Raw genomic sequence first — 13,828 nt, forward strand, 5'->3', positions numbered from 1 at the left:
TTTTTTGGATAACTTGTCCTTGAGTAATGTTAGGACTTCATCTGTTGGGACATTAGTGAACAAAGAAGTTATGTCCAAGCTAGCCATGATGTCATTTTCATCAACTGTAATATCCTTGATGTATGTAACAAATTCTGTAGTGTTCTTGATAAAGGATGGCGACTTTCCTGAAAAAGTTTTTAGGTATTTGGCAAGATTGTATGTAGGAGAATCGATACCTTCAACAATTGGGTGTAATGAGGTGTTCTCTTTATGGATTTTAGGAACACCATATATGCGAGGAATTAACGGATGGAGAGAGCATAGAGATAAACAAACGTTTCAGGATAATTCAGTTGTTGTTTGTACGATTTTTTGAAGTTCATGAGTTGGATCTCTCTCAAGTATTGAGTAGGTATCATTATGTAGTAATTCAATCATTTTATTCTGGTAATCTTCAGAGTTCAGGATGACTGTTGCATTTCCTTTATCTGCAGGGAGGATGATTATATCCCTGTTGTTTTTTAAACTTTTAATAGCTTTGCGTTCAGTTGAAGTAATGTTGTCTGCAGGTGGTTTTGCGTTATTGATAATAAAGATTAATTCAATACGTAGACGGTTTGCATCTTGCGGAGGGAGAAAAGAAGCAGCTTTTTCTATTTTTGTAAGTAGTGTCTCCTTTGGTATTAATTTTGGGGAAGGAATAAAGTTTAGACCTTTACTAAGGATGCTTTGTTCTGCTTTGTATCTGAAAGTATATAGGAGGATTTGTTGATAACAACTTTGTCAATATTGATGTGTGGTTTTGAGTTCCTATTATTTTGTAATCTCTTTAATGTTTCAAATTTACTTATAAGATTTACTTTGTTATTATATTGTATTCTGGCTGCTTGAGATTCATAGTATGTATTAAAAGGTATGCCAACTTTCATTATCTAGAGATTCTTCCAGTTTTTCAGCTATGGTTCTTTTTTTATTGAAAAGAAAAGCGAGAGTTCGTTTAGTATCCGAGATTCTTTCAGACAGTAGGTCTAATTTAGCTTTATGATAGATTCTCTTCGCACGTTCAGTTGTTATGTTTTCTTTAAAGCATATAAATTTAGGAAAGACAGCATGGAATTTGCAACATTTCAAGAAGACCAACCTGTTGATGTTTAATCCAATCCTCTTTAGTGTCTTGTTGAAGTTTCTTTTATTATTGATAATAGAAGCCTCATCATGAAGGTTATAGATAACAGAATGATCATTAAGCTACAACCTCCCAGATAGGCATTCAGCTGTAATCATGTACTGGCATTCACATGATGCAGCAAGCACGCACTCTCCCAACAATGCAACAAACAAAAGAACAGCTTCAAATACAATTACAACATTTTCATGCTAATTATGTATAAAGACTGTCTATATTGTTCATAGTCTTTTAACCCTCAATGTTTAGTGTTTTTTCTTCTTTTATAATGTCACCTGAAGAAGGCTGTTACAGGCTGAAACTAGTAGCGTGTTTATGTTAAAACCTTTTTACTTAAATCTCGGTTCTAGTCATTTAATTCTTCATAAAACTATATATATATATATATATATTATTGTGTTAGGGCACTTTTTTTAGTTTACTTATGGGAAAACTGGGGTAGGGGAGAACGTTCCCATAAGTAAACCCTGTCCCCCCCCCCCAAAAAAAGCGCCCTTAAACGTATATATATATATATATATATTATTATTATTAAAATAAGCCCGGGTTTCCAATTTATTCTTCTAGCGTCAAAACACCTCCCTTCCCCCTTGTTATAAACAACCGTCAGCAGGAACATGGAATTTGAAGACATCCTAGTATCAAAACAAGATGTACAATTTTTTTTCCTCTTTTATTCTGCTATAATTGCCTTCAATACTCACCCATAATGCCCTAAAATATATATATATATATAATTTTTTTGAGTAAAAATTGCCAATGTATTTAAAATAAGGGACATTTCTAAATAAAAACAGGCTATAATAGCCGTAATAATAATAATAGTGTTTAAGAGTAGCATGGGAATTTTCCCAGAAACTATACCTAATGAAACGTCTCTCATTATCATGAAAACAACACAATATATATATATATTTTACTTACGGCACTTAACACCCCGAGTTTGATCAAAATCTTGGTGTTTTCTTCAATATTTTGCATCCGACGAATCTCGTAGGGACTCATACTTTTGAACTGCATTTTGAAATTAAAAATCAAAAGACACGAAATACAACCTTCGAAAAGACCGCGACAAAACACAAACAGAATAGACCGCCAAATGACAACTACTGCAATAACCCTCTAGTGTCTGAATATTCACTACCGCGAAAGAGACAATAACAGAACAAACTTTGTAAATCAACTCAGGAATTGAACAGATCTAAATAAAAAAATATAAAAAAATCGACTAACGCCTTTTTATTCTCTAATAGGGGAGTAGGCGAGGCCTTTATACCCTATCTAGCTTTTGGAGACTGAGTGGGCAGTTCAATCTTAACTTTATTTATTGCGAAAATTTTACGAAATGCAGTTTTTCTTTTTTATAGTCACATAGCATAGGATATAAAAAGACAAATTAAACGTTTAGATTTTCTTTGTAGTCATAGGATATTAAAAAGTCAAACTAGACACTTATAATTTTTTTCTACATACAGTTAACAGTGTTCTCAGTCAAAGAGAATAAAAATGCAAGCTACCAAATAAGTACATCTCACATATTTGATGTTACCAATTGGGCTTCTACCATGCCTAGGAATCGACCGGATTTCATCATAAAATGTGAGATGTCCCAACTGGGCTGTTACCTAGAGTTAATACGGTTTTATATTTGGGTGGCTCATCTTTTCAGCAGTTTCGCTAATTGTTTTGATATTGCTCGCATAACCCCCATTGACAATTAAACAGTTGTTGCAGTTTTGTTCCAGTTTCGTTTAAGTCAATCACGGATCTCTATGCTGTGTCAGTTTTTCATGCATTTTTACTCGACTTTCCGCTTCCGTGGTATTGCCACTTCCGGAAACCATACATATTGTTAATTGACTTCAGCAATGTTCAAAACATTTTGACGTTCATTTTGAGAATCCTATACTAGCAAGGGGAAAAACAATCCAAAAATTGGACTGGTATCAGAATCAGTTCTACAAAGATTAGCAGAACAGATTCAGAAAATTCAGGTAGAAACATGAGGATCTCCTATCAACAGTGCTTGAAAATTTTAACCATTTGTTAAGCTTAAGGCCATCCCTGTAAATCATAATGGATATTGAAAACTTAAGGGAAGAAGAATATTGTATCATGGTTAGAAATCTAGTTAGATGTTTAGTGATGTATGAAATAGAGAGAATGACCTATTTGGGTTTAAATTCTAAGAGAATGAAAGTAAGGAGTGAGCATAACAGGGCTATACCCTTGAACCACTCCTTTTTAACTTGAAGATGAATGTCACTGGGGAAGGATTAGAAGGAAACATTCAATTATATGGATATATGCAGACAACCTCAAGTTGGGTCAGGTGAAAATAGACATTTCGAATACAGAATCATTATAGGATGACTTGAATAGACAGATTCCATAGGCAAAAATTAATGAGTGCCATTTTAATATTCCTAGGGTCAAGGATGTTTTTTTTGGGTTGAAAACATTGCAAACGTAAAATTATATTACCGGCTATTTGCTGAAGACGATTCATGAAGATAGAGACTGGGGGTGATAGCACACAGGGAGTTAATGTTATAGGCACTATTGCTAATGTGGGTCATATACTACTACAAATGTTGAAAATAACACTAAATTATAGGGATTTGGAAATTCTGCCATTTTAAAAGACCTTAATAATGCAACATCTGATTTCTGCGCCCAGATATGGCCAGCTGGGTTCCAGAAGGAACAGGAAACATTGGCAAAAAAGACCAGCAACTAAACAAAATCATATGCAGATTTTGAAATCATCAGTAGGGAACAGCTCAAGGAATGTGGTCTTCGGATTCTGAGTGATAAAACGAGAAAGAATATATAATTCAAACATTATTATTAGACATCATTTCCATAGAGTCCAGAGACTATCATGGGAGAACCAGACTGACCATTTTTACACACAAAATCTATCATACCTCTCCTTCAATTCATTCATTCATTATCAGGAACTCTCAACTAATTCTGGCAATCGGTTCCACTTGTTCACCAATCGCCATACAAAAAATCTGGTCTGCACATGGGTCCTGACCACACTCTTACACAACTTCTATGGATGGCCCTTGCTCTCTGACAATTTGTCGTATATTGAAAAGTTTTCCTTTGCATATAAATATAACAACAGATGAGCATGCTTCAAAAATCTGAAATGACTTCTAGCTAAAGGTTTTTTTTAATTTTCTGATTCCTTATTCATTTTTCCTATTTCAGTATTTTCCGAGAGAACATTTATTATTATTATTATTATTATTATTTTAACGGTGGCTCCATGGAGTCAAAAGACTCATCGCGGGAGAACCGACATTGACACACTAACCATTATTTACACAATAACTGTCATACCTCTCCTTAAATTCATTCACAGTTGAAGCATTCACAACCAGTTCTGGCAAAGCATTCCACCCATTCACAATCCTCCAAGTAAAAAATCTAGTCCTAACACCCTTGTTAACCACACTCTTACACAATCTCCAGGGATGGCCCCTCGTTTTCTCACATCCTGCATTGGTCTTAAGAATATCATCAGTATCAATCCTGTAAAATCCTTTTAACAATTTAAATACCTCTATCATATCTCCTCTCCTACGTCTATCAGCTAGTTTTTGGAGCCCACAGATCATCAATCTATCCTTATAGGAAACATCCCACAGACCTGTAACAATCTTTGTAACCCGCCTCTGAATCCTCTCTACCACTTCCGCATCACCAAGAAATCCTGGCGACCAGATCTCTGTGCACAATAGTCCAAATGCGGCCTTATTAATGCCTTATAGAGTGGAATAATAACTTCCCTATCCCTGCTTGTTAGTGTGTTCCTCAACAACCATGTAATTTGATGTGATGTTTTGGCAATCTTAGCAATATGCCCTTTAAACTTAAGTTCTCTGTCCACAATAACTCCCAAGTCTCTTGTCTCATCAACTTCCTGCAGTTCAGTTCCGTTAATATAGTAAACAGCATGCGATGTCATCCTCCCGAAGTGCATCACCTTACACTTAGCCACGTTGAACTGACAGCCATTTACCTCAGTCCATAGCGTCAGCCTATTTAAGTCATCCTCTAAAATATCCACATCATTTGAATTGATTATCGCTCTTCCTAATTTTGCATCATCAGCAAACAAGTGGATATTTCCATTCAAGGTATTTCCAATATCATTGATGTACAAATTAAACAGTAGAGGACCAAGAACTGAGCCCTGAGGTACACCACTAGTCACTTGCCTTTTCCTGGACTCAGCTCCTCCGTAAACCACTCTTTGATATCTGTCCGCCAGCCATCCTTTAATCCAAATCACCATCTTCGGATCCAAACCCATTTACTCTAATTTATGTAAGAGAGTTCCATGTGGAATCCTGTCAAAAGCCTTTGCAAAGTCAAGCAGTATCACTGAGTAAGGATTTCCTTTATCCAACTCCACTGTTACTTTATTATAGAACGTAAGCAAATTACTTAGGCAAGACCTACCTTTCACAAAACCATGGTGCCTCTTATAAAGTATCATATTGCTGTCCACCCAGTCCTGAATTCTAATTTTAACTAATTTCTCCAAAATCTTAACCACCATTCCAGATATATTGATTGGTCTATAATTTGCAACATCAGTCTTAGAGCCTCCCTTGTGCCATGGAACTATTTTAACCTCTTTCCACTCTATTGGCACTTTACCAGAACTGAGGCTTAAATTAAACATCCTGGTTAGAGGAGTTGCTAATTCTCTTGCACATTCTCGTAACACATGGGCCGATATGCCATCTAATCCAATGGCAGTGTTGGCATTAAGATGCTTTAATATATTAAGCACCTCAATTTCATCTATCTCTATACTCTCATCAGTCAATGGCACATCTGACACTGTACTATCACTACGAAGATGGTACACTTTTGCGAAATGATCACTAAGCAACTCAACTATTTGATTAGCTTCAGTAATTTCCTTACCATCAACACTTTTTAAAGTAATCTTTCCATGGATATTCTTACTTTTACTAGCCACATAGCGAAAGAACACTTTAGGGTTTCTTTTGGATTCATCAGCTAGCTTCCTCTCCTAATTAGCTTTGGCTTTCCTTACCATACAGGTTACTCTCTTTGCCTGTACCTTATATTGCTCATTGGAACGCTCATCACCTTTTTCTTTATATGTCTTCCACAACCTTTTCTTTATCTGCAACTCTTGTTTAATAGTATTAGTCATCCATTTTACTCCTACTTGATTTCTCCTTCTGACTCTGGGAATACAGTCTGATACAGCTTTCTTCAAATACTCCTTGAGAATCTCCCACGCACCATCAACATCTCTCCCCTTGAATTTCTCATGCCATAATACAGCTGAAAGCTGACTTCTCAGCTTGCCATAATCACCAGCCTTGTAATTCCACATATACCCATTCTTAATAGAATATTCAGTACGTCTTTCAATCTCCCAGGTCAAGACCACATGATCGCTTTCCCCAAGTGGAGACATTGTAACTAAATTACTTATTGATATGTTCTCCGATGTTATGACCAGATCTAACACTCTAGAATCTCTTGTCCCTTCCATCACATACTGTCTCAGGTAATTATCTCTTAACAATTGTATAAACTCCATTGCACCTGAACTATCTTCAGGACTGAGGCAACTGGTAGTAAAGGTGGATCAAACTCTCATCACTATTTATCTCCGTATCTGCCATAATGCAAAGCACAGTTCCTTGCAGACATGTATAATGCATAGCCTTATACATGTCTGCAAGGATATACTTGCTCCCACTGACTAGACCTCAATAAAGGTCAAAACCGGTCTGGTTAATGGCCCTTTCCTTAATGCATAGCATTATACATGTCCGCAAGGAGATGTGCTTTGCATTATGGAAGATACTAAGACAAGTAGTGACGAGAGCTTTGTTCACCTTTACCATGAGTTGCCTCAGTCCTGAAGATACTTCATGTGCAATCTTTGTTTGCTTACACTTAAATAAAGGACTAAACAGAATTTATTATAGTCTATCCAAGTGAAAAAAACTTCCAACATTTACTGTTTATCAGACCAATAGCTTTCAACGCAACCTTTAGAATTTAATATGAATTTGGACACCAATCTTCATCTCATGACTTTTAGCATCGCTTATGATAAAAATAATACTATGAGAACTGATATTTGGAATTATTTGACTGATGGCGGTGGTGTAGCTAGAGCTTTTGTCGCCCGGTGTGGTCCATGAGTTTGCCGCCCCTCTCAATACACACCAAAAATAGTACAAAAAAAATAGTCAAAACGGTGTATAGGGAAATAAATTAAAACACTATGTTTATTTTTGAAGCAAAACTTTAATTCCAACATTCTAAAATGTTATTTTTCTTGCTTTTCTCTTTGCAAAGTCGTCGATGATATTGGCGAAGTCTCTTTCATAGTAGGTAATTCTTAATTAAATTTTATTTAGAAAAACTCCTCTCACAACTAGCAACACTTACCGCAAATGTGAGAAAATTCGCAGCAGTATTATAATATTTGGAAATGAGTTCTCGAGACTGTATTTCAGAATTAACTGCGAAAGTTCAAAAAGGTGCAAAGTGCCACCCAGGGCGGATCTCCCCCCGCCCCTCCCTAGCTACGCCTCTGACTGATGGTTCGAATACGCTATCAGTAAATTCTCTAAGGATTGATACTGGGTGCAAATCAGTCCTTAAAAAGTTGGTTAGGACTAAAGGAGCTCTAATTGTTTCTTTTGGGGAATATAAGGGAGAAATGGATTTATTTTTTAATTTAATTTTACATGTAGTATTTCAGTTAATTAATTGAATTCAGAGGGGACTGACGAAGTGCTTGAGAAACCTTGTACTAAAAATCGATTTCTTTTCAGAATCATGTATCACTTCTCTCTTTTTTTCCAGAAGAGGGCGATATAGTGCAATAGACAAACAAGCTTCAACTAGGTCATGACATCAAAAAGGAATGTTATTCTTAAGAATTTGTGAGTGTTGTGATTTTTAGCAATGTGTGTTCTTTGTAGCCAAAATGCTTTTATCTTTGTAAACGGCAAATCGTTATTAATTTACAACCAATGAATTTAAACCGAATTGAGCATTCTCTGCTGAATGTCAAGTGCCGCACGATTTGATTTAAATAACGTATTTCTAATATTTGATGCCTTTGCTAAAGGTACGTCGTCATTAATTGGAGTACTCTTTAAGTAATAGGCTTAAGTTCCCCCCCCCCCCCAATATGAGCACATACAAAATTATTGTACGATTAATTTTTTTAGAATAAAATGGTATTTTACGTGACTGACGAAGCAATGGAATTCTGCTTTCAGTTGTATTCTGATAATGATGCAATGTACTGTATATATTCTCAAATATAGTACTGTTTCATTTTAAAAAGAAAAAAGAAATCCCCCACATTTCGTGTTCTAAACTCATTCCTTCTTTAGTTATCATGCGAACATAATTTGGTGAAGGTGCCATATAGAGCACTTATATGATTCCATTTGGATTACTACGTGTCACAGCTAAAATGCTGCAGCGTGACCGTCAATAATATGGAAATGTGGTACACTATGAAGTGAACGCGAGAAAATAAAATACTTTTATATTTCTTGAATTCTAAGCTGGTCATAAATAAATGTCAACCTGCAAAAGATGGAAGTAATGGAGGTTTGAGTGGTATTTTTTGGTTTCTTGTAACAAAATTATATAACCGGCACCAATTATTTTTGATGTCTCAGAGATAACATCATTTAGCCTTTTAAATAATATATTATTAGTTAGTCCGTGTAGTAATATCATACATGGTTACAAGATGGTATTCAGTTATTCATAGATGATTCAGAGGTTGATAATTTTTGAGTAGGCTACTTGGGCAGGTGTGTTGATTCTATTTCACTATGGCAAATATCTAGGTTTTCATTTTGGAATTCAAAAGTGAAGGTATATGTAAATAGTTGCCATATTTGGGGAACTGTTATGTAGCATTTTGAAGGATGTACTGCAGAAATGGTGTACCAGAGATTACTACAACGACAAGAAGATATTGACTGGTAGATACAAAGAAGATATGCCGGCCTGGTTGGCCGAGTGGTTAGCGTATCTGCTCTCCAGGCAAAAGGCTGCGGGTTTGAATCCCGCTTTGGGCATGGATGTTTGCGACTGGGAAAGTACTAGTGGTAGTTGTCGGCGATAGATGCCGTTGGTGGTAGATGATGAAGGTTGGTGGAGTAGTGAGACAAAGAGTTGTAGAGTAGATGCCCTCCCTCGATGAGTCTTTTGACTCCCTAGAGGTGTGATGTAATAATAATGTTCTTTTATGTAGGGACCTAGTTAGACCCATCTGATGTATATCTGAATTTCCAACTTTAGATATAAGTGGCAAGATTAAGATTACCTTTATTGTTCATGTTAGTGTTTTACAGATTTTTATCTGCATCACATCATAATTCTTTATATTTTCCTTGTTTAATCCTAATTGGTGTCTGAATGATGATGCTCTTTGGAAGGAACTAAGCTCAAATTACAGCTAGGATGTGAAGAAATCCATAAGAACTCTTCATCTAAAGATGAGTTACTGGGTCTCATCTTCAGTTTCAGTAGGGAAGTTTCAGTAGGGAAAACTACCACATACAGATGTGGTAGTTTTCCCTACTGAAACGTTGAGTTTCATTCAGCAAAAGGCACGCAGGCCAAGGAATACACACAATGGACAGATATGGTGCATTATATATATTGGATTAACTGCCCTATCAGACCATTAATTTTTGTTAATGTAATTAAATGGCCATTACAAGCCAGAGAATATAACACATTAAAAATTGATGAATAATTTGCCTTTAGAATAGACTATCCGATACTTGCCATTGTTGGGCAAAATGCTAATCGCATATCCCTGTTAAAATCTGGGTTAGGGAAAGCAAGGGTCTAAGAAATTTCTATACCAGATGCCAAATATCATGATTTGAAAGATCTCAGATGACTGCTATTTAAACTGGCAAGAGGATAGTGCATAGATGAAGTATTAAGGTTAGAGCATATGAAAATCTTTGAAACAGATTATCATTTATTCGTGTGAATAGGGAAATGTATGTTCAGAAGTATGTATGTTATACTCATGGGAATAAACTATTCCCATGAGTTGTTACACTCATGGGAATAGTTTATTAAATGAAGGCAAGCCAAGACACTGTTATGTGCCGAATGGTGAATGTCAGATAGTTCATGAATCTCATCATCAAAACAGAAGTTTGCTTATGTATTGCCAGAACTGTTTTCTCAGGCTTCTGTGTTCATTAGTTGGTCTGTAGCACTGAACATAGATGAAGGTTAATATATAAGGACTAAGCTCTATATAAGGGCTTTTCATCTAAAGGTTGGTATCCCAAATATCTCAGCTGGCTTTTCCTGATCGTTTCTGTTAGGGATCTTTGATGTCTTTCTTCAAGAATGACAGTATTAGGAATGTGATCTTGCTATGTGTGTCTTAGCATTGATGAAAGGCATGTTCTAATGCTATTGATTATATTAACTACTCATTGAGTAATAATGTTTTATGTCTGAGAACCATATAAAAATATGGCTTGATTGATGGTTTTGTAGAGGCAAATTTTGGAATTTGTGCTGATGAAATTGAATTTCCAGATATAAACTAGGTGTTTATGTAACTGAAGAGCTTTGCACTTTCTTTTCACTATGTTAGAGTATCAATGTAAGAACCAAGGTACCCAATGTTATTAAAGAAATTAGGCTACGTAGAGTAGATATTTTAGGGATAAGTAAATTAAGTGAGCAAGTTTTTTGCAAAGTGAGATCTAGAGTGATATGGATATACTTTGTTCAGGAACTCATGAAAAACAAAGTATCCATATCAATCAAACAAAAATGTCAAAGAAAAAAATCTTCTGTATGTTGAAGCCATGAACATATTACATCTGAATTACTGTGCTCAGATCTGATGTGTGGAATCTAAAAGAGAAAGCAGTTTTATAGATAATACAAAAGTGAGCAACAAAAATTATATCTGGACTTCAGAACATTTGATCCCTCAGTGTCTAGTCATCAGAAAGACAAGAAGAAGAATCCTGAATAGGTTAGATGCCGACACTTTTCTAGTCCTGATGATATTCCCAGTTGCACTTAAAATCTCCTGGTATCTACCTTATGGCATGGGAAGAAGCCTATATTCAACACATCTCAAAGAAAGGAAGCAAAAAACAGTCATATGGACCTATGCGGTTACTCTAGACATGTCCAGGGCATCGGATCCAGTCTGTCACAAAGACCTGCTTGTCATATATATCATCCATCCTTTACAACTGGACTTCCAGTTTCCTGTCTGGTTGTTCACTCATGTCTTGGTAAATGGCTTCATTACTTCAGATTTCCCCACCAATATTAGAGCTCCACAGGGCTCTGCACTTTTGCCTATTCTCTTTCTCCTATTCATGAATGACATTACTAACCTCGGTTCATATCAATAGTTTAGTCAGTGGCAGTATTTATCAATTTCTTGATATGTACCCTCAAGGGATGTACAGCAATCAGCACATGACTACATTCACATTATTGCTAATGTGAATGTCTTGTCAACAGTTTTTCTCCAACTTAGTCTATCACAGGTGAGATCTTATTTTCCTATCTTCTAGGGCAGTGCTTCCCAAATTTATGGATGTAAAGGACCCTTTGGAAAAATTAAAATATTTCATGGCCCCATCGGGAAAAAAAAAATCGTAATACAGACATATATTATTATAATATTTATTGTATTTATATTCAATATAAAATATACACAGCAAATACTGCAAAAATCAAATGAAAATATTACATTTTTAGCATCTTACATACACATATGACATGGCACACTTAGTCTTAAAACATTTTAAATTTATTTTTATTATTTCATACTCCCCCCCCCCCTTATCAACAACAAAAAATATTAACAACAAAACTGACCGCCCTCAAGGGGGCCATGGCCCACAGTTTGGGAAGCACTGTTCTAGGGCACTGACTGTTTGTGACCTTCAATTAGCTGTACTTAATATATTCTTGAATGCTGACAATGGCAGTGTCATTTTTAATGATTCTGCCACTGATGCTGTTTGTTTACTCTTAATTTTTTTTTATCAGAACTGATCTCTAGTCTTTGATCAGCTGTTTTACTTCTAATCTGGCTCTTATATCTGTAAGTTAAAACTCGTTTGAAAACTGTCTTGTATATTGCTAATTAATATTTTAGCTAGTTTCTCTCTTATTCCTTCTAAATGTATTCAGTTGATTCTGTACTTTACCATGTTTGGTTATTCTGTGGTGTATGTTCACATTTAATTTGCAGTCTTCACAAAAAAAAAGTGCTTAAATGTTTTATTTATACTTAATATCTCAGATCTGTGTGAGATCACCACCTTTAAGAGAAACTTATTGACTTGATAATAGACCATGTTTGGTCATTAGAGTAGGATTCACAAATGATCCCGACACAGCTTCCAGAAAGAAGCAGACAAATGAATGATGAACGCCAACCACTATTCAGCCAGACCACAGTACCCCAAAGACTAAGATCCCGACACAGCTTCCTAGCAACTGTTGAACACCTAAAAATCTCCAGAGACAAGACTTCAACAATTGCTTGCACTATACCCTGAGAGTAATACTGGTTTTCAAACAGCTGAACATCTTCCAAGTGGTGCCCACTTGGACTGGAATACTTGGATGATGATGTCCCTAAAACAGACTGTGACAACACCATGTGTGGCTTTCCTCTTCTTAGATACTGCTGACCACTTATGTTGATATGTCAGGAAGCCAATTTCCAATCTAGCTTGCTATTGTCTAACCCCATATTCCCAGATTTAATGAGTATCCATTAAATAGGCAATATTTATTTATTTCGTATCCAAACACAAGTGGTACAGTAGTAAGTAAGTGGTACAACATTATTTACAACAAATTAGGATACATTACAAATGAGAACAGCTTAAATTTGGTAGGTGAATTATATACAAGAAATAATAAGTAAAATATGAAGAAAAAGAAACTATACATAAGCTATATACAATAAATATGGTCAACAGACTTTGAAGCCTCAGACTTCAAACGACAGGACGCTGCAAACAAAACCTCATTAAATGCTACCTCACTGGACCAGATAGTTGTGAGTGTATGACAATCCAGTCCATGGAACAACTTATTTCTTGTCCCCTTCTTCAATCACCTTGCACAAAAGAGGACCTTATATCCTGCACAGAAAGAGCAGTTGGTTGTGCAAGATACTGGAGGAACATCTGACCATATTTATTGTATATAACTTATGTATAGTTTCTTTTTCTTCATATTTTACTTATATTCCTTGTATATAATTCACCTACCAAATTTAAGCTGTTCTCATTTGTAATGTATTCTAATTTGTTGTAAATAATGTTGTACCATTTACTTACTACTGTACCACTTGTGTTTGGATACGAAATAAATAAATATTGCCTATTTAATGACACTCATTAAATCTGGGGTTAGACAATAGCAAGCTAGATTGGAAATTGGCTTTCTAACATATCAACATAAGTGGTCAGCAGTATCTAAGAAGAGGAAAGCCACACATGGTGTTGTCACAGTCTGTTTTAGGGACATCATCATCCAAGTATTCCAGTCCAAGTGGGCACCACTTGGAAGATGTTCAGCTGT

The 13,828-nt window shown here is 35.7% G+C and overlaps 2 protein-coding genes across 4 annotated transcripts in view; one reads left to right on the plus strand and one right to left on the minus strand.

Annotated features, from left to right (window-relative positions):
* Positions 1 to 2,222, minus strand: part of LOC150107919 (uncharacterized) — a 98,925-nt gene extending 96,703 nt beyond the window's left edge. The window contains exon 1 of the mRNA XM_090415436.1: positions 2,093 to 2,222. Within this exon, the coding sequence (XP_090271562.1) occupies positions 2,093 to 2,188 (96 nt within the window). The 5' untranslated portion in view covers positions 2,189 to 2,222. The remainder of the gene's footprint in view (positions 1 to 2,092) is intronic.
* A 5,840-nt stretch (positions 2,223 to 8,062) lies between these two features.
* Rab40 (RAS oncogene family member Rab40) overlaps positions 8,063 to 13,828 on the plus strand; it is a 166,234-nt gene continuing 160,468 nt past the window's right edge. For 2 of the 3 annotated variants that reach the window (XM_090415437.1, XM_090415440.1), the window contains exon 1: positions 8,110 to 8,324. The gene's annotated coding sequence lies outside the window, so the exon portion shown is untranslated. Of the gene's footprint in view, positions 8,325 to 13,828 lie in introns of all 3 variants that reach the window. The other variant, XM_090415439.1, reaches the window with a different exon arrangement.

Source organism: Typopeltis vanoorti, chromosome 3 (assembly GCF_054136105.1).
Source record: "Typopeltis vanoorti isolate ZY-2024b chromosome 3, IOZ_Tvanoo_1.0, whole genome shotgun sequence".
Lineage (NCBI taxonomy): Eukaryota > Metazoa > Arthropoda > Arachnida > Uropygi > Thelyphonidae > Typopeltis > Typopeltis vanoorti.